Genomic DNA, 22165 nt, shown 5'->3' on the forward strand with positions numbered 1-22165 from the left:
AAAACATTTACACATATGTGCATAAATTCAAAATACAAATACAAAAAAATTAAGAAGAGGGGTCATAAGGTGAAGTCCCAGCCCAAAGGTATTCAAAGAGGACTGGAATGTCGGCACATCTGACAAGCCTTAACTTAGCTACACGTTTACAGCTAAACACTGATTCTCACCCATTCTATCAGTTGAAGTACACAGCAGTTTTTAGCCAAAGCCATTTTTACTCTGTAAACCATCACATTTTAATCAATAGACTCAAAAGCCTCAGCAAATTGCTTAGCCTGTCTAGAATATACATTCTTGGACAGCGCACCAAATAAAATCTGAAGAGCTTGCTATCTGAAACCTCTAGTTGTTTCAATGGGATTTCCTGAGGGTGCGATTCTCGGGATGACGTTGTTCTCATTACACATCAGTAATGTTACACTTGCAGCCTTATCCACATTTATGCAAGCAACACTGTTTTGTATACATCAGGTCCCTCACTGAACTCTGTGCTAACCACCCTTCATCACAACTTCAACAGCATACAACTCACCTTACGTGATCTCCAACTACTTCTGTAAAACTAGATGTATGCTTTTCAATTGGAAATTGCCTCCACCTGCCTCACCCATAAACATTCTCACTTTGCCCTGATCTGATTTAGAATACATGTATCTTGGTGTCTGGTTAGACCATTCATTGTCTTTACATACTCATGTAAGGAAACTCCAGGCTAAAATCAAATACAGAAGAGTTTTTCTATTTTACAACAAAACTTTCTTCACCCATACTCTTGCAAAAACTGCAATTCTATCAGTCCTGCATTATTTACCAGCTTGATGCTAATATTCACTTCACGAAATTGGACAATGTTTTCCACAATCCCATCCACTTTTTTATTAGTCTCCAAGACAACACTCATTATTATGATCTTTATGCTCTAGTTAACTAGCCATCACTACAAAAGTGACACCAAACTCTATGATACCAGTTCATTTACAAGTCCCTTCTAGGCTGTTTTCTTTACCTCAGCTCGCTATTTAATATCTCTCTACCAAATAAAGATCTCAACTCCAGATACTTTCCAATAGTCATTCCAAAAGTTAAAACATTCCTCATTCTTTTCAGTTCTCTGCAGTTCTCCAAAGGCGGGAATTAACTTAACAGTCTCATCACTCCTTACTCCTTTAAAAACAATTGAACAACTGTCTGAGCTGCTATCGGATTACCTGCTAAACACCTTATTACACATACAGTTACTTGCATACCTATTCAAACCCCTGAACAATTCTCTAACTTTACTGAATTTGAAATGGTACATTGATATACATTTTATTTTAAAACACTAATATAGGAAATACGTATATTTATGGAAAAAAACTGAAATATGTTTCAACCCCAAAACATATTTGCCAGAGACAATCTCTTGGTCTTTTGCTTAAGTATGTACCAGAATTGCATACAGTTTCAGAGAAATTTTATCCATTCTTCTTGGCAGATTTGCTTCTGGTTGGGACATTCACCTCTTTGTTCTGGAGCCACTCAAATGATGCTTTTGATAATTTTCCTTCATATATATGACTTTTCTTCCAAAGTTCTCTTGCACCATTTCACTGTATTTTGCTACATTCATTCTTCCTTCAGTTTTTCCATATGCCCAGTTGGTGCTGATTGTCTACAAAGCTTAGTCTTATCTGACCACAAAACATTGTACCACGTTGTAGCTGGGTCAATATCATGCTTTCAAGAAGTATCATTTCAGTAACTGCTTCTGGCTCGGTACCCTCCAATACAGGCCAACGGTATGCAGAGCTTTTGATATGGTTGACTGGTGCCCCGGTACTCCACTCCCACCAATTGAACTCTGCAGCTCCTTCAAGGTGATTGCTGGCCTCTCTGTGGCCTCTCTTCTTTTTTCTCTTGTGAAGAACTTTGATGATCTCTTAACAAAGGTATATGCTAAGGACTGGGTAGATTAGATGGTAAGTGAACAATCAGTTATTGTAGTCAACTTGTTGGATGTAGGAGAAATGACCTGAGCCACTTCGACAAGGGTTAAATTGTTATTGCTAGAGGACTGGGTCATAGCACATTTGAAATGGCAAGGATTGTGAAGTGCTTCTGGTCAACAGTGGTGAGTACCTACCGACAGTGGTCCGAGGAGGGACAAACCATAAACCGGCAACAGGGTGTTGGGCGCCCAAGGCTCATCAATGTGCCAGGGCAACGAAGACCATCCAATCTGGTCCAAACCGACAGAAGGTCTATTGTGGCCAAAGTCACAGAACATGTTAATGATGGTTATGGGAGGAATGTGTCAGGGCACACAATGCATCGCACTCTGCTGCATATGATGACCCATGTCAGGAACATGATATAGATTTCAAGCATATGAGGAAATGTAGGATGTGCTGGACCATCAAGTCTGATGCATGGCGGCTCCACCTTGCAACTTACAGGACTTAAAGGTTCTGCTGCTAATGTCTTGTTGCCAGATACCACAGGACACCTTCAGGGTTCTTGTAGAGTCCATGCCTTGGTAGGCTATTGCTATTTTGGTGGCACGCAGAGGACCAACAGCTTATTGAGGCAGATGGTCATAATGTTTTGGCTCATCAGTGTAGGTTTTGTTGTTTTGGCTCTTTACTCCAGCATTTTGGATTGGAATTGATACAATGACCATTAGATTAAGGTACAGACAGTCAGCTTTAATTAGAATTTCCATCCATATCGTATGAACCCTTCAGAAACAACAGCATGTTTTGTACATGGTTGCACATTTAAAGGTACCAAAGGTATTTGGATAGTTGCCTTAACAACCTTCTCTTAATAGGTAGTGATTGTTTGCATAATTAGTGCATGTACAAGAGACCTGTGAATGTCTAGTTATGATTCTAGGCTTTGATTTGCATTTGGAGTCAATTGCTGGTGTCTGTCCAGTCCTACAGTTGGTTAGTACAATTTCTAACAAAAAATAAATAATGACAATGAATGAATATTCATAGCAAATTAGGGGCAAGAAGATATCAGGGCACTGATTAACCCACAGAGCACAGTAAAGCCAGTTATTTAGAAATTCTGAGAATATGGGACAAATTTAAATCTGTCCAGAACAGACCATCCTCTAAAACTGAGTATCTGGGCAAGATGGGCACTGGGCAGGGTGGCCACAAAGAGGCTCATGTTCACTCTAAATGAGTTACAGTCTTCCACCGCTGACCTGAGTGACCCTTTGGATGCTGTAAAAATTGAATCTTACCTATAATTTGCCAGAAGATACATGGGAGGCTCTGAGACCATTGCAATAAGATTCTACGGTCTGATGAGACCAAAATATAAAACATTTTGTGCCTAGAACTGCACTTCATCCTGAGAACACCATGGTGGTGGCAGCATCATGCTAGGGGGAAGCTTGCCAACTGCAGGGACTGGAAGACTGATCAGGATTGAGGAAACAATGAAAAATACTGAGAGGTCCATAGAGAAAATGTTGTCTAGAGTGAACTGGAGTGAAAATGTTTCTTTCCACATGACAATGACCCAAAGCACACAGCCAAGACAACCCTGACGTCTATCAGTGTAATTGAGTAACCCAGTCTTAGCCTGTACCACAATCCAATGGAGAATATGTGTAAAGATTAGAAAATTGGTGTTCACCAAAGGTTCCCATACAACTTCACAGAGTTTGAGTAATTTGTCAAAGATGAATGGGCATGAATTGATCAGTACAGAGACTGGTAGAGGCTTGTCCAAATAGACTTAAGGCTGTAGTTGCTGCCAGAATGCCTCTATCAGAAGGGGGCAAATACTTATGCAGTTAATTGTTTTGTTGTGTATTTTACATTTAAAACAATTTGTAGATTTTATTTTTCACTTTTACATTATGGACATAATGGACTCCTAATTAAATCCAGTTTGATTTCACCTTGTAACACATTAACAAACAAATGTTCTCCTCATGTTACACAACTAGTCTAAACGCACGGTTCAGGAATAAATTAGCTCTCTGTATTTTATCATTCTAACCATATTTGCCATTGCTAACATGCACAGTTAGCGCCTGGTGACCATGGCGCAGGAAAACAATGGCGGTACTGTTGACATTACCTTCAGAAATGTTTTGTTGTGTTTGTTTTTGTGGTGGGAAGAGAGCATCAGGCAGAGGGTGGGGGGGTAGATAAATCAACACCGTGCTGACAAGTTTCCATACACCTGAACACATATGCACACCATGACAAGACAGCATACACATACAGCCTTGCACACAAATGTACTCAAAAGCACATTCTCTTCCTCACTTTTTCCCTTCCACACACACATGCAAGCATGTCCCGATGACTCATTTCGTCCAATTGTGACCGGGGTCAGTTCCACTGGCTCTCTCTCTGCTCTGATAGTGGCCTTTCCTGTCTGTCTCTTTCTCTCTCTCTCTCTCTCTCTCTCTCACACACACACACACACACACACAAGTGACATGCTTATCCTGTTCATAAGGAAAAAAGGAAAACTTGAAACACACACACACAACATGCCCGTGCCCGGGGGCAGAACTGCACATCATCCCAAGCTGCCAAATGACAAATTATACAGTGTCCCTGTCCAAGTCGGCACCCTATTTCCTGTGAAGTGCACTGCTTTCAATGAAGGCCTATGGTCAAAAGCAGTCCAATGTAGGAAATATGGTGAAGTGTAGGTTTTGTGCAGTGTATTCCTTTAACATTGAGACCTGTGGGACTGTTCATGTGTGCCTGATCAGGCCAAGTTAACTCCTACCTTACCCAGGGGGAAGAATGTGTTTATTTATGTCATTACAACTTTATTACCAATAGTTTTGCATTGAGAAAGACATTGTGAACTGGAAGCCGCATCATCCAGTGTTGCCAGTTCTTTAGTTGTTGCCATTGTCAAATGTTAATCTAGACCTTCATCTAATCCTGTCTCTTAACACGTAAAGACACTGTTATTTCACAATCTAAACCACAGGATAAGAAAGGTCCAGCAAGTTTCACGTTTGAATCAAAGCATTGGTGAATAAATGGTTAACATGTTCCTTCTGTGATCTCACTTGCTATGTGGCTCCATTGGCAGAGCATGGCTCTTGCAACAGCAGGGTTGTGGGTTCAGATCCCATGGGAGACACGTAGAGAAACAAAAAGTAGAACACTTTATGTTCCCACTACCTGGAGGTTGTTTTGGAAAGGGGCGTCATTATGGGAGCTCTTTATTTTGTGGTGTTTATGTCTTCATTCTGTCATCTGAATTACGCTAAACGTCTTTGACTGTCACTGTCTCTGTGTCAAGAACAAGGACATGGCCTAGTTAGGCTGAGATGCCTTCGCATACATTTCAGGCATACTGCGGTTACACACACACACACACACACACACACAGAGTGAGAGGACAGTGTCAGGTCGGACAGGCTCTGCCAGTGCGGTCCATTTAAAGGGCCACTCCCTTCACCAAACACACACACCCACAGAAAGTGTCCTTGTCACCCAGGCTGGTCTCATGGGAATAAGTAACATAGTATGTATGCATGTAAATATTTCAAAGGCAAATTCGTAAGATATTTTAGTTTTATTGGGGCACTGTAATGTACCCAAACGTATGTAACATCTGATGGTTATTTGTCTGTCACAGATTTACATATAATAATGGAAGTACTCCCCTGAGACCAGTTTGGTTCACAATAAACAGAGATGACATACCTGAGAGAGGACTGGAGAGTAATACAAAATGTTCTGTCTCCATGGTTAAAATACAACTACCCCATTACTTAATAAATACACCACTAAAAACTTGGCCAAAAGTGTCCCGTTGTATTTATGCATCCTATTTATAAGAATGAACTCGGGTGTCTTTTGAAAGCTGTTTTTACGTTTCTGTGAAACTCTTGATCAGAGTTATTATTATTCGTGTTTTTTAAATGACAGTTGCATTTTCATCTGAGCAAAAGGTGTTGCTAACATGGTAAAAATACAGGCAAAGGTGAGATATCCTACCTGTAACCTGTATGCTTGGACAAGCGTAAAACCAGTCCGAGCCCCGCCCCGCCCCGCCTATTCGTTTAGGTGACAGGTATGTTCCCAACTACTGAAAGGAATCCACAGTCCAACCTCTACTGGAACTCTGTTCAGCTTTGGTTGCTGGAAGTAGGGCGCAGTCAACTCTTTTAATTTAACTTTTCGCATGTGTGAAGCGTTGGTAAACTGGGGCTAGAGGAGAGAGTATATCTGAGAAAAAATAGAAACCTCGCCCCATTAGAGCAGTAAGCTTCGCCTCACTCAGCGGGATAGCTTTTACAAAGGGAAGAAACAGAAAAGACAGAGACAGGTGTTTACAGGAGAAGCAGCGTCCGCCTCGTTTTGCTGTCAACATGTTCAAGAAAAAATCCTCAAAAACGATCACGCAACCGAAAAAGTGAGTATTTGAAAATGTTTAAGATCGCTATCTTGAGTTATTCATAACTTTAAATCATGACGCAAGTTTCTTTCACTCTTGTATTATACAATATAAACTAGCATAACGTAAGTTTGACAGCTGACCCTCCCACTCTCAGAATATTTCAGGATTTTATGTAAAAACTAGCCTGGGACAACGTAATATGCGTGTAAAGACACGTTGCAAGTCATATCACTTTGTACAATTAGCTACATTTTGTAAGTTTTTCTTCCAAGAACGTGGGTTGTGTAGCCTAATGCACTGAATGTTCATTGAAGTTCAACTGAGGGTGTGGCAGATATGCAAGAAACAGTACATGGTTTTAACTGACTTTCGGGTTGAATGAGAGAAGGGCGTTCGTGATGGACTACTATCAAGATAGTTTGAACCTCCCTTTTTGAAAGACAGTACGCAAGGCAATAGTATATAAATGTACCTTCCATAGTGTTATTCCATCATAGGGATATGTTATTACAACACAGTGTGGGAATGTTGGCTATAGTATCTTGACATACAGCAAGTTTATATGAAATGTGCCATGCTACGGGGACACCCGCAGATGGAAAAAACCCAGAAAAGATCTGTTCCAGACCCCCTTATTCAGTATTATTAATATCTACATTTTGAAGCATCACTTTTCACTGTTACTTCAGAAAAGTTCTGTGTGATCCAATTGCTGGTGCAGTCAGAACCCAATATATAGCCCATGCACTATGGGAGCTGGTCTAAACTGGTACTTTATAGACAGATAGGGTGACACTTAGAGTGAAGTGAAGGCAGTTTCTCGGAGCATATGCAGGTTTTCATTCATCAAGTGAGTTTTAAGGGGGAAAGAGGTGTGGGACAGGATGGTCTGGGCCCCTAGTAATAAGGTCTGCCAGCTATCTGTTTCCAGTGGTTATCTTCATCTTCCTGTTTATTTGTTAGATGCACAAAGTACACTGTGTAGTGAATGGTGCCATTCTGTCAGAACTGTGTAGTGAATGGTGCCATTCTGTCAGAACTGTGTAGTGAATGGTGCCATTCTGTCAGAACTGTGTAGTGAATGGTGCCATACTGTCAGAACTGTGTAGTGAATGGTGCCATACTGTCAGAACTGTGTAGTGAATGGTGCCATTCTGTCAGAACTGTGTAGTGAATGGTGCCATTCTGTCAGAACTGTGTAGTGAATGGTGCCATACTGTCAGAACTGTGTAGTGAATGGTGCCATACTGTCAGAACTGTGTAGTGAATGGTGCCATACTGTCAGAACTGTGTAGTGAATGGTGCCATTCTGTCAGAACTGTGTAGTGAATGGTGCCATACTGTCAGAACTGTGTAGTGAATGGTGCCATACTGTCAGAACTGTGTAGTGAATGGTGCCATTCTGTCAGAACTGTGTAGTGAATGGTGCCATACTGTCAGAACTGTGTAGTGAATGGTGCCATACTGTCAGAACTGTGTAGTGAATGGTGCCATACTGTCAGAAATGTGTAGTGAATGGTGCCATTCTGTCAGAACTGTGTAGTGAATGGTGCCATACTGTCAGAACTGTGTAGTGAATGGTGCCATACTGTCGGAACCAAAGGCAAGGCCATGAATACAGTTGTTTCTAATTAGTGGCTATAGAGGAAGCTTTTATGTTTCAAAATATGAGTCACACACCATGTTTGAATAAAGAAAACCACGCAACATTTTATTCAATCAAGCCTGCTTGTGTGTTGGTGTGTACATGGTTGTGTGTTGGTGTGTGCATGGTTGTGTGTTGGTGTGTGCATGGTTGTGTTGGTGTGTGCATGGTTGTGTTGGTGTGTGCATGGTTGTGTGTATATTGGTGTGTACATAATTGAGTTTGTTTGTGTGTGCGTGGTTGTGTGTATATTGGTGTGTGCATGGTTGTGTGTATTTTGGTGTGTACATAATTTTGAGTTTGTTAGTGTGTGCGTGGTTGTGTGTTTGTTGGTGTGTGCATGGTTGTGAGTTTGTTGGTGTGTACATATTTGAGTTTGTTAGTGTGTGCGTGGTTGTGTGTTTGTTGGTGTGTGCATGGTTGTGAGTTTGTTGGTGTGTACATAATTGTGAGTTTGTTGGTGTTTGCATGGTTGGGAGTGTTTTGGTGTGTGTGTGCGTGTGAGTGTTTTGGTGTGTGCATGCGAGTGTTTTGGTGTGTGCGTGCGTGTGAGCGTTTTGGTGTGTGCGTGCGTGTGAGCGTTTTGGTGTGTGCGTGCGTGTGAGCGTTTTGGTGTGTGCGTGCGTGTGAGTGTGTTTTCGTGTGTGGCCCAACCTCACTGGTAACGTCTGTGTCCCATGGTTCCTCAGTGAAACTATATCAAACGGGAGTCATTCTTTGTACTGGCCGTTTAGAATGATTTGCTCTCTGTGGGTCTAGCAGCACGTCTTTATTTTAGATTTAACTTAACGATACAAAACATAGTTAAGATGAACTTTCATTATAAATAAAACCAATAAATAAAATTCACTAAATCAATAATCATGAGAAGAAACATTCAATCCAGTCAGGAATTTCCAGGGGGGCAGTGGTTTTATGATCTTTGAAAAGAAGGCAGGATTACTCTGACACAACTTCTGTGGGAGTAAGATAACAGATAACTGTATGGTATGTAGGTCCAGGTTGGAGTGCCAACTGGATGGGAGAATGGCTCAGGTGGGCAGGGGATAAGATAAGAGTTATGGGGTAGAGGTGCGTCACTTTTACTGCTTTGGTTGTCCCTTACCCACGCTGCTGTGACTCATGGGAGGAGGGAGGGAGGGACGTTGATGGGGATGGTGAAGGGCGATCGGAAGAGGTTGGGATCGATGATGGAGTTGATGGGGGATAGAGGGATGGGTGGGAAAGATTGTGGATTAATTAAAATTAGGATGAATGATGGGGAGGGAGGGATGGGTGCAGGATGGTGAGGATGATGGATGATTGGGGATGATGATGATGGGGAGAGATGGGTGGAGGATGGTGAGGATGATGGATGATTGGGGATGATGATGATGGGGATTGATGGGTGGAGGATGGTGAGGATGATGGATGATTGGGGAGGGAGGGGTGGGTGGAGGATGGTGAGGATGATTGGGGATGATGATGATGATGATGATGATGATGGGGATGATAATAGTGATGGGGAGAGATGGGTGGAAGATGGTGAGGATGATGGATGATTGCGGATGATGATGATGATGGGGAGAGATGGGTGGTGGATGGTGAGGATGATGGATGATTGGGGTGATGAATAACGTTGATGAGGATGGGGGGAAGGGTAGAGGTGTTGGGGACGGATGGATAATGGCCATGAGGGATTATGGGGGAAGGGGAAGGATGGATGGCGAGAGGAAGTAAGATGGAGGAAGACAGAGATCGATGGGAGTGGCCAGGGAATGTTAGCCATGTGAGAGCTGCCCCACCCTCACCATGGTGCTGTGTTGCTTTTGGGGTTTTAGTTTTTGTTTGTTGTGGATAGTCCAGATCAATAAAACCTGAGCAAGTGCTCATCCCGCATTCAGAAAAAAGGGGTCTTGGTGGGTCATTTTGGGGTTCTTCACATTGACACTGTGTGGCCAACTCTACAAGTTCTTCCAAGAACACTATAAAGGGGATCTTCGAAGAATCCCTTTATAATGGTTCCTCAAAGAATCATTTGAAGAACCTTTTGCTGTGGGTAGGTTGTTCACATGGTTCCTTGAGTAACAATTCTAAATAGTTCCTTACACAACCCTTTGACGTGTCTCCTTGAAAAACTGAGGGGTGGCATCACAGTTCCAAATTAAAGGATACTTCAAGAACCTTTTTAGAGTGCAGTTAACCTGTCAGAGCAGGTAGAAGAGAGATTAGCAGGTGTAATCTAAAAATACATACATACACATACATACACACACACACACATACACAGGCATAAACACACACCCCTGTAAAGCCTTGCAGATGAGTATCAAGCCTGTCTGTCTGCCAGAGTCTCCCATTCATTAAGAACAGAAGGTGCTTTCATTCAGAAGCCACAGGGGTGTCTTCCAATCAGGTGAGTTCACAGATAAAAGATGTGGAACAAAAAAAAGACATCCACTCACCCTGCTAGCGTGTAAACTGCTTTACCTCAGCGTGTTTTGGTCCATCTAAAACGGGAAGGTTTCCCTCACAAACAGGCGTGATGCAAGTGTCGTCCAGTAACAACAGGATGCATGACACCTGTGGTCAAAAACATCAAAGTCTTGGCTGATGAAAACAGAAATGTGCCGTCATAGAGAGGCATTGTTCTCCTTCGTTCTCCATTTGTTATCAGTTTGAGGTTAGTGGACAGTGAATATCTACATGGTTTCAGCCGCCCATATTCTGTTGTTTTGAGACTGTTTTATTGTTCCAAACATGACCTAGCCCAATGGTGCCTTCCCCTAGCCTTTACCCTTCACAGACCTATTAGATAACACTCAAGGGATAAAGACTAAAACAAGGGTCTAACAGAATCTGATTTGGGCTTTGTTACTTGCAAAGTTCCCATCAGTGTCGGTCTTCTGAAAACAAAATGGGCTGCTTCCACAGTCCGATGGCCTGACAGAGCCCTGGTGTTTTTGACAACATACCAACCTTTTGAGCCACACAAAAGGACATGGATTGGACAGGTGATATTTCATGCTGTCTGTGGAGTGAGCTTACCCCGCATTCTGAACTCTGTTATCCTTTGCACGCCCACGATGAGTCATCATTGTTACGCTCTGGTTTCAATTTGTCCCACTCTTCTTTGACATATTTTACTCCTTATTCACAGGGATATTGATCTGCCAGCTTCTTCTCAGAATTCAACAGCAGAAAGAGAGAGAATGGGTGGGAATGTGTGGTTGTAAACAAAGCACATTGAAGCCATATTTTGTAAGCATACTTATAATACAAAATACTAACCAAAGGCCTCCAACTCTGGGCCATCCATGCATATTGAATACATACATGCATTCCACAGGGTGGCACCAAATAGGCCTGGCTAGTAGGCACGCAGGGTGGCACCAAATAGGCCTGGCTAGTAGGCACGCAGGGTGGCACCAAATAGGCCTGGCTAGTAGGCACGCAGGGTGGCACCAAATAGGCCTGGCTAGTAGACACGCAGGGTGGCACCAAATAGGCCTGGCTAGTAGGCATGCAGGGTGGCACCAAATAGGCCTGGCTAGTAGGCACGCAGGGTGGCACCAAATAGGCCTGGCTAGTAGGCACACTGGGTGGCACCAAATAGGCCTGGTTAGTATGCAGGGTGGCACCAAATAGGCCTGGCTAGTAGACACGCAGGGTGGCACCAAATAGGCCTGGCTAGTAGGCACGCAGGGTGGCACCAAATAGGCCTGGTTAGTAGGCACACAGGGTGGCACCAAATAGGCCTGGCTAGGAGGCACACTGGGTGGCACCAAATAGGCCTGGCTAGGAGGCACGCACACAGGTTGTTGCCATGATATATTGTACTGTTTTTTTTACTAAATGCTTGAGAGAGTTTATATGCATTTTCTTTCCCGTTAGGATTAAAGGCTTGGATTGAATGATTACCATCTCGAACACACACAAACATTTTCTCTCGCTCGCACGCACACACACACACACACACACACAAAGAAATGGGATTCAGAACAACTATCAAAAGACCAAAAAGGCATTTAGGGTTTCTCTGCTTTTAACGATATGCAGATACCATGGATACCTTATCTAGCGCTGTCCCTTGATGTCATTATCTGAACTACGTCTGCTGTTATATTAGTCCAAAACAGTAGTAACACTGATGAAGGCTGGTTAAAAACCCACAGCGCTGCATTAGGGCCTCAAAAAGGCTGTTGTACATGCGTCCCTTGGACACACTGTCAAGTATTGTTGGATCATCCGTTTGTCTCTCTTTCAGCCTTGTCTGTCCCACTTTGTCTGTCTTCTCTCTTTATGTCTGTCTTACGAAAGAGGGAGATAGAAAAGCCTGAGGCTTCTCCGTTCGTGTTTCCACAGGAAAATATAGGTCTTTTAAAATGTGTTCACACACTCAAGGTTGAATCGCAAATGCAACCTTATTCCCTATATAGTGCCCTGCCTTAGATCAACCTTATTCCCTATATAGTGCCCTGCCTTAGATCAACCTTATTCCCTATATAGTGCCCTGCCTTAGATCAACCTTATTCCCTATATAGTGTCCTACCTTAGATCAACATTATTCCCTATATAGTGCCATGCCTTAGATCAACCTTATTCCCTATATAGTGCCCTGCCTTAGATCAACCTTATTCCCTATGTAGTCCCCTACCTTAGATCAAACTTATTCCCTATATAGTGTCCTACCTTAGATCAACCTTATTCCCTATATAGTGCCCTGCCTTAGATCAACCTTATTCCCTATATAGTGCCCTGCCTTAGATCAACCTTATTCCCTATGTAGTGTCCTACCTTAGATCAACATTATTCCCTATATAGTGTCCTACCTTAGATCAACATTATTCCCTATATAGTGCCCTGCCTTAGATCAACATTATTCCCTATATAGTGTCCTACCTTAGATCAACATTATTCCCTATATAGTGTCCTATCTTAGATCAACATTATTCCCTATATAGTGTCCTACCTTAGATCAACATTATTCCCTATATAGTGTCCTACCTTAGATCAACATTATTCCCTATATAGTGCCCTGCCTTAGATCAACCTTATTCCCTATATAGTGTCCTACCTTAGATCAACATTATTCCCTATATAGTGTCCTACCTTAGATCAACATTATTCCCTATATAGTGTCCTACCTTAGATCAACATTATTCCCTATATAGTGTCCTACCTTAGATCAACATTATTCCCTATATAGTGTCCTACCTTAGATCAACATTATTCCCTATATAGTGTCCTACCTTAGATCAACATTATTCCCTATATAGTGCCCTGCCTTAGATCAACCTTATTCCCTATATAGTGTCCTACCTTAGATCAACCTTATTCCCTATATAGTGCCCTGCCTTAGATCAACCTTATTCCCTATATAGTGTCCTACCTTAGATCAACCTTATTCCCTATATAGTGCCCTGCCTTAGATCAACCTTATTCCCTATATAGTGTCCTACCTTAGATCAACCTTATTCCCTATATAGTGCCCTGCCTTAGATCAACCTTATTCCCTATATAGTGCCCTGCCTTAGATCAACATTATTCCCTATATAGTGTCCTACCTTAGATCAACATTATTCCCTATATAGTGTCCTACCTTAGATCAACATTATTCCCTATATAGTGCCCTGCCTTAGATCAACATTATTCCCTATATAGTGTCCTATCTTAGATCAACATTATTCCCTATATAGTGTCCTACCTTAGATCAACATTATTCCCTATATAGTGTCCTACCTTAGATCAACATTATTCCCTATATAGTGCCCTGCCTTAGATCAACATTATTCCCTATATAGTGCCCTGCCTTAGATCAACATTATTCCCTATATAGTGTCCTACCTTAGATCAACCTTATTCCCTATGTAGTCCCCTACCTTAGATCAAACTTATTCCCTATATAGTGTCCTACCTTAGATCAACCTTATTCCCTATATAGTGCCCTGCCTTAGATCAACCTTATTCCCTATATAGTGCCCTGCCTTAGATCAACCTTATTCCCTATGTAGTGTCCTACCTTAGATCAACATTATTCCCTATATAGTGTCCTACCTTAGATCAACATTATTCCCTATATAGTGCCCTGCCTTAGATCAACATTATTCCCTATATAGTGTCCTACCTTAGATCAACATTATTCCCTATATAGTGTCCTATCTTAGATCAACATTATTCCCTATGTAGTGTCCTACCTTAGATCAACATTATTCCCTATATAGTGTCCTACCTTAGATCAACATTATTCCCTATATAGTGCCCTGCCTTAGATCAACCTTATTCCCTATATAGTGTCCTACCTTAGATCAACATTATTCCCTATATAGTGTCCTACCTTAGATCAACATTATTCCCTATATAGTGTCCTACCTTAGATCAACATTATTCCCTATATAGTGTCCTACCTTAGATCAACATTATTCCCTATATAGTGTCCTACCTTAGATCAACATTATTCCCTATATAGTGTCCTACCTTAGATCAACATTATTCCCTATATAGTGCCCTGCCTTAGATCAACCTTATTCCCTATATAGTGTCCTACCTTAGATCAACCTTATTCCCTATATAGTGCCCTGCCTTAGATCAACCTTATTCCCTATATAGTGTCCTACCTTAGATCAACCTTATTCCCTATATAGTGCCCTGCCTTAGATCAACCTTATTCCCTATATAGTGTCCTACCTTAGATCAACCTTATTCCCTATATAGTGCCCTGCCTTAGATCAACCTTATTCCCTATATAGTGCCCTGCCTTAGATCAACATTATTCCCTATATAGTGTCCTACCTTAGATCAACATTATTCCCTATATAGTGTCCTACCTTAGATCAACATTATTCCCTATATAGTGCCCTGCCTTAGATCAACATTATTCCCTATATAGTGTCCTATCTTAGATCAACATTATTCCCTATATAGTGTCCTACCTTAGATCAACATTATTCCCTATATAGTGTCCTACCTTAGATCAACATTATTCCCTATATAGTGCCCTGCCTTAGATCAACATTATTCCCTATATAGTGCCCTGCCTTAGATCAACATTATTCCCTATATAGTGTCCTACCTTAGATCAACATTATTCCCTATATAGTGCCCTGCCTTAGATCAACATTATTCCCTATATAGTGTCCTACCTTAGATCAACATTATTCCCTATATAGTGCCCTGCCTTAGATCAACATTATTCCCTATATAGTGCCCTGCCTTAGATCAACATTATTCCCTATATAGTGCCCTGCCTTAGATCAACATTATTCCCTATATAGTGCCCTGCCTTAGATCAACATTATTCCCTATATAGTGCCCTGCCTTAGATCAACATTATTCCCTATATAGTGCCCTGCCTTAGATCAACATTATTCCCTATATAGTGCCCTGCCTTAGATCAACATTATTCCCTATATAGTGCCCTGCCTTAGATCAACATTATTCCCTATATAGTGCCCTGCCTTAGATCACGTCCTATGAGCATCAATCAATATGGTGCCATTTTGGACAGGCAACGTGAAACTAAAGATTAACATTTGAATGTCCAGTGCTCTGCTTGCCTTGCATATGATAGTTTTGCATACAGGAAGGTCTCTAGGGAAATATCTGTCGTTAAACATACACATGCGCACGCACACACATACGATACTGAAGGAGTATTTCAGGAAAAAATGAAAGATACCCTCATTTTCATTACTGACTTTGAGAGATTTGGTGTGAGAATGGGCTGAATTATAGTTTCCTGTTGGGGGATTCTGGGTTTTCGGCTTATCCCTTCCTGGACCCAGTAATCTTCTAACGCTGATTTCTGTAAAACTGTGAATTTTGCGAAACATTCCAATCAATACTACTGACCAATGAAAACCTTTGTCACCATTCTCCCCCACACCTCGATATTCCCCCTTATCTTGTCAATTCTTAATATATAGACTGTAAACATGTTTCCTCTACAAATGTATACCTATACATATTATATAAGGAAGTAAGGCACAACCTAGAACATACCAACTTTGAGGCCTCAACCTGCCCCACGACATGAGTTTGTCAATGCAGTTGAATTAATTGCAATTCTCTCTAAGGCCAGAACCAGTTTCACAAGTCATTCAACAGTTTTTGAACACAGATTCGTTTTTTGCATATATTAGACAACCAATATATTTTAATATATTACTTTGTTCAAATGTCAAAACAAGGCTAGGGGTGCCTTAAAGGTTAACCTATTGAAAGCAGTTTAAATAGAAACCGTGATTTATATGTGCCTTAAGCTATAGGGTTGGATTTAATTGGGCTAAATCTCAGATCAGAGCGTTAAAATACTATTTTACATAATTTCTCTTCTCTTTCTGGCATTGATTGAGCTTAGCCGGCAGAACCAACATTACAGGCATTAAAGAGCAAACCTGCCCGTGGAGCACTCCCGGCAGGCTAGATTAATTACAGTTGTTGAAATATTTCAAATAGTATTTGAACCAAGGTCTGCTACTGAAATGTAATTGTGTGAATAAGAATCCTCCGTCCTCAACTTCAGGCACATAGAAATGGACAGCATTTAAAGGTATCATTTAATGGAGAGTTGTTGTAATTTCAGAAACGTAATCTGTCTTCATATGCTATATTTATGTCCTTTACAAGACCTAGGATTAGAGCCATGGCTCTCAATGCTTTGTTAATTCACACTACAGGTTACATCTCATCAATGAGGTGATGTTAGAATGGGACCTGTCAATCCAGAATCTGTCTGAGAAGCTTGAGAAAATCTCTTCTTGAGCTGTACTAGATTATAGAAGTTTCCAGAAGTCTACAGCTAGTTGATGATTCAGGAGTGACATAGAAGCAAAGGCCAGGTTAGATTATTATAGAGTGATGACCAGGGAGAGTAATATTTTTGTGCCGTCAAAATGTTTTCTACTGGATGATTCCACTGGATGATCTCTGCATACCAACTGTCTGTTAATTGGACAAGGTTTTCATAAAGGTGCCGTGAGTCCCAAATTAGCTTCCAATAAAAATAGAATTTGTTTGATCATGTCTCACTTAAATTATGCGTTAATTTGCGTGGGTGTGCGTGTGTGTGCGTCCTGTATGAAGACCAGCTATCTTTTCTAGTAGCTTATTTGCATGTACAGTGTGTGTAATGTTTGGCAGCATGTGTCTTCAAGTGGAGCAGAGTTCTTAGAACCGTGAAGGGTGTTCTGGAATGTCTCCACCCTGTTTTGTTCTTGGTTTTTCTAACAGTGGTAAATGTGATCAGCTGGATGCTTAGCAGGTGCTCCATGTAAAGAATCCTGACTCCAAACAATAACAATAACACAACTCGTCTTCCCTTATCGAAGCAGACCAGTATAGTATTAGCTAGTCCAGGGTGGTTTTGGACAGGCAGAATAGTACTGCAAGTGTCTAAAGCAAGTATAAGGGGTTTACAAGTCAATGCAAACAGACGGACGGGGGAGAAAGTTTAAATGGAGAATATCTCAGGCATTTGGATCAGTTTTGTAGAAAACAATTATTTGAAACATTAACTTAAAACGTTAACTGCAGATGTCTATTGGTTATTTCTGCTTATATTTATGCTAGTTATGCTGTACAAAATCATACATTTTGCCCCTTTACAACTCAGATGCAGGTAAAAGACTGCAGACATGCTTTCTGAAACACAATGCTTTCTATAGGAAACTGTACTAATATTGACCAGTCTGTCTTTGCTGTTATCATGTTTCTGCTGCAGTTGTTGCTGTTGTTGGTGTTTGACAAGGCAAAGCCAGTAACATTGATGAATGGAAACAGGAAATGAACATACAACATGTCCTTTATATCATACACAATATTGTGGAGCCAACAATAATGTTTTCTTATATTTGTCGAACTTAGATGTTTAAAAACTATTGACATAGATGTGTTTAATGTCAATGTTTTCTTTAAGCAAACAGAAGCTTTATACAGTCCAAGGAGACCATGATAGCACTGGCCGGGTCTAGAAATTATCCTGATAACTAAGGCCTCTGCATGTTGTCAACATGTCTTTCCATGCAATGGATCTCACTAGTGAAAACAACAGCTTCCTTTCCTCTTTTTTCCATTATCTGCACCTGTGAAAGCAAAAAATATGGTGTATCCCTTTAATGAATGTTCATGCACCTGTCGAGTTTTATTCAAGCCAAGAAAAGGTAAAGCAACTGTACCTCAGTCATTCAGTGTAAGGTTAAAGTGTGGGCTCTTATCAGTCACTCTGATTCCCTCTCAACTGCAAATGTTATTGCTTATTATGAAACACTGCCATTTTTAACACCCTGGCTGAATAGCTGGGTTTATTCTTACTGAGCCTCTCGCTAAGATGAAGACTGGGGCTTACTTACCATCCTGATATATATTAATATTTTTATTTAAATATTATTTCATTTTTTTACACATTGAAGTCTATTTATCCCTTGGTCGGCATAAGCTGTCAATGTATTTTTGTCTGGGATTCTTAAAATATTTGAAGAAAGGGTCTCTGAGAAATCTATCACTGACGACTTGCCTGTTTTGGTTTTAACTGAGTGTGAATTATCCCTTTAACCCACCTAACCTTACAGCTTTTACAAATAATGTGGTTTTTCCACATTGAATGTGATATGGATTTAGTGGTTTTGACTTACTTTGTTGGAGTACGGTCAGTGGCATGATTGTAAGTCGCTCTGTATAGTGCAAGTTACTGACATTTAAATGTTGTCTCCTGCTTCAGGGCCACAGCCGTTGAGCTGTCTGATCTGGTCGAGAAGCTGCAGAAGAATGCAGACAAGGTGGAGAAGCAAATCTATGAGACAGAGCTGAACTTAAACAAGGTACAGAACCTCACAGAAAATGAGAGAACCTCAGAACAACTTAAAACTAATGTTGAACCGAATAGAACGGCACAGAACTTTAAAGAACATCCAGGTACAAAACCCCAGAGAACCACACAGATTTTCGTTGAACCTCAGAATAACATGGAATAACTGTAGGGCCAGAAAACATTGTATTTAACATTGCAAAACTTCCTAGAAAATGATCAAACAGGACATACCTTTATAATGCAACGATCTATCATAGGACAAATGTACGGTTGGCAGATGGATTGGCACCAGAATTTGATGCTAATAAGCATGTTATGTTCTTTCTGGATTTGTCTGACAAAAAATTTCTGACGGAAAACCTCCTGACTGCTCTGTGTTTGGCCAGGATGTGACTAAGATCAACGAGGGCAAGCAGCCTCTGTACCAGGACGACACCAACAAGCGCATCCTGAACGCTCTGGAGCTGCTGCAGGTACTGGATGAGGACACGGTCAACGTGGTCCGCCTGCAGCACCCTCAGGCCGAGATGATCGAGCAGGAGTAAGTTCTGATCAGAATACCAGTTTTTGGGTCATGGTTTTGTAGTAGAGTATACTGTCCCTGCAGACCAGGAGTGAGCGGTAGCCTGTATACATTTGAAATGTTTGAATTGTTTTGATGTAGCCGATCTTCTCATCCAGACTGATTTACTGTTAGAAGTTTGATTTTAAGAGAGCTAGGTGGGGAAACCAAACAATTCAATAGTAGTAAGTGCTCAATGATTACATCTTACTTAATGAAGTAGCTATAAAGTTAGTTCTAAGTCACTCTGGATAAGAGTCTGCTAAATTACTAAAATGTCCCCACAGGGTCCTATCATGCAGGGTCCTATCCCAGCAGGGTCCTATCATGCAGGGTCCTATCATACAGGGTCCCATCATACAGGGTCCTATCATGCAGGGTCCTATCATACAGGGTCCTATCATGCAGGGTCCTATCATACAGGGTCCTATCATGCAGGGTCCTATCATACAGGGTCCTATCATGCAGGGTCCTATCATACAGGGTCCTATCATACAGGGTCCTATCATACAGGGTCCTATCATGCAGGGTCCTATCCCAGCAGGGTCCTATCATGCAGGGTCCTATCATGCAGGGTCCTATCCCAGCAGGGTCCTATCCCCAAAGGGTCCTATCATGCAGGGTCCTATCATGCAGGGTCCTATCATGCAGGGTCCTATCCCAGCAGGGTCCTATCCCAGCAGGGTCCTATCCCCGCAGAGTTCTAACCTTGCATTTTTCTGTGATATGTCAGTATGAAGCAGCTGAGAAACCGAGTGAAGAAGCTGAAAGATGACCACAGCCGGATCTACCATCTGACTCGCTCCGAGGGGTTGCCCAGCGTAAACTGGGGCAACATCATCGATGAGAAACAGGTGAGAAGCACAAACACAAATATATGCAATTTCACTTTCACACACACACTCACACACAGGCTCTGTCTCACACGTACACTCTCACACAAACACATAGGCTCTGTCTCACACATACACACTCACACAAACACACAGGCTCTGTCTCTAACATACACACTCACACAAACACACAGGCTCTGTCTCACACATACACACACCAGTGCATTTTTGGTGAAAATATCATATATTGGCCATATCTGTTCAATAAAATATATTTCAAGCCACACACACATGCAGTATTAATTAGCATTTTCAACTCTGCCAATCAGGGCAGCCTGAACAACAAGGCCTTTGGTGAGGACCTGCCGACTGTGGAGAGAGAGCTGGAAGCTCACAACATCTTCCACAGTGAGGTGGAGGCTCTGGGCCTGCATATTTCAGAGGGCGGTGACAAGGTAGGACTGCTCACACACACAGCAGGAAAGTTAACCCAGCGGGAACTGGACGTTAGAATAATTACTGTAATTAATGTCTCTCTATGTCTTCTCCCTTTCTGTCACTCTGTGTGTGTCTCTCTTCAGGACTATGTCAGTGGTATCCAACTGAAGTACAGCAAGCTCCTGGTGAGAAAGACTTCAGCGTGTTGTAATAATGACAAATCAAAGGCACCGTTTATCTAAAGTCTGAGCCTGGAGGGGACAAAACATCATGAGTGAAAGTTGTGCGTGTCAGTTAAGTAGCACAGGAGGACAGTGAGTGGAGGACGGGTCGTTCATAATGGCTGGACGGGAGGGAACAGAGCCGAGTCAAGCCTATGTAGGCAACGCATTTGATACCGTCTAGTTGCTGTGGTTCCATTCATTTTAGCCTGTCCTCCCCAATTAAGATTCCACCAGCCGCCTGTGGACTGGAACACTGTCAGTATACATGATGATGGACACCTGCTGTGTTTATTTGGTTTATTTGGTAGTATGTGTTCTACTTCTCCTCCCTCAGCCTGAACATATCTACATGTATGCATCCCATACCATACGTATGCTTTTTTGGTATGGGATGCATACGTTAGACATGAAATGTGAAATGAAATTGCCCAACAAGTGAATATGTTCCAAACACATTTAGGATCAGTCACAAAAAGAAAAACATGTATAAATGACTATAGTATTTTCTCATTTTATTCATCCTTAAATGCATCCAGAAAATAGATTTATTTGGTTCTTCACATGGGTTGCCTTCCCGGTGCCTGTGTCGGTTGACCTGTAGTAATTCAATCCTCTCCCTCCCAAGGCTGCTTCCAGTGCCCGACAGCGCCACCTGCTGACCCTGCGTGACTACATGCAGCGCTGCACAAACGAGCTGTACTGGATGGACCAGCAGGCCGAGGAGAGGATGAGCTACGACTGGAGCGACACCAACCTGGACTTCCCCGCCCGTCAGAGACAGTATGAGGTAGGCTGGGCGGAAGAGGACGCAGCGACACAAGACAGAGACCATGTGGAGGGACGGGGAGTCAGAAATCAATACATGAAAACACACAAAGACAGAGACTGTGTGGAGGGACGGGGAGTCAGAAATCAATACATGAAAACACACAAAGACAGAGACTGTGTGGAGGGACGGGGAGTCAGAAATCAATACATGAAAACACACAAAGACAGAGACCATGTGGAGGGACGGGGAGTCAGAAATCAATACATGAAAACACACAAAGACAGAGACCATGTGGAGGGACGGGGAGTCAGAAATCAATACATGAAAACACACAAAGACAGAGACTGTGTGGAGGGACGGGGAGTCAGAAATCAATACATGAAAACACACAAAGACAGATACACACAGTCAGACTGGTACACACACATTTTAAATGCTTCTTTTGGATCCATAAATAATGTCATTAGTGAAAATGGTTCATATGTGGTGTTTATTCAGACCTGGTAACCAAGGTGAGACCT

The 22165-nt window shown here is 41.8% G+C and overlaps 1 protein-coding gene across 1 annotated transcript in view; it reads left to right on the top strand.

Annotated features, from left to right (window-relative positions):
- The first annotated feature begins 6085 nt into the window (after positions 1–6085).
- ppl (periplakin) overlaps positions 6086–22165 on the top strand; it is a 28293-nt gene continuing 12213 nt past the window's right edge. Inside the window, exons 1-7 of the mRNA XM_010873867.5 lie at positions 6086–6402; positions 18729–18828; positions 19205–19359; positions 20114–20234; positions 20543–20668; positions 20795–20836; positions 21501–21662. Of these exons, the coding sequence (XP_010872169.4) occupies positions 6359–6402; positions 18729–18828; positions 19205–19359; positions 20114–20234; positions 20543–20668; positions 20795–20836; positions 21501–21662 (750 nt within the window). The 5' untranslated portion in view covers positions 6086–6358. The remainder of the gene's footprint in view (positions 6403–18728; positions 18829–19204; positions 19360–20113; positions 20235–20542; positions 20669–20794; positions 20837–21500; positions 21663–22165) is intronic.

Source organism: Esox lucius, chromosome 11 (genome assembly GCF_011004845.1).
Source record: "Esox lucius isolate fEsoLuc1 chromosome 11, fEsoLuc1.pri, whole genome shotgun sequence".
NCBI lineage: Eukaryota > Metazoa > Chordata > Actinopteri > Esociformes > Esocidae > Esox > Esox lucius.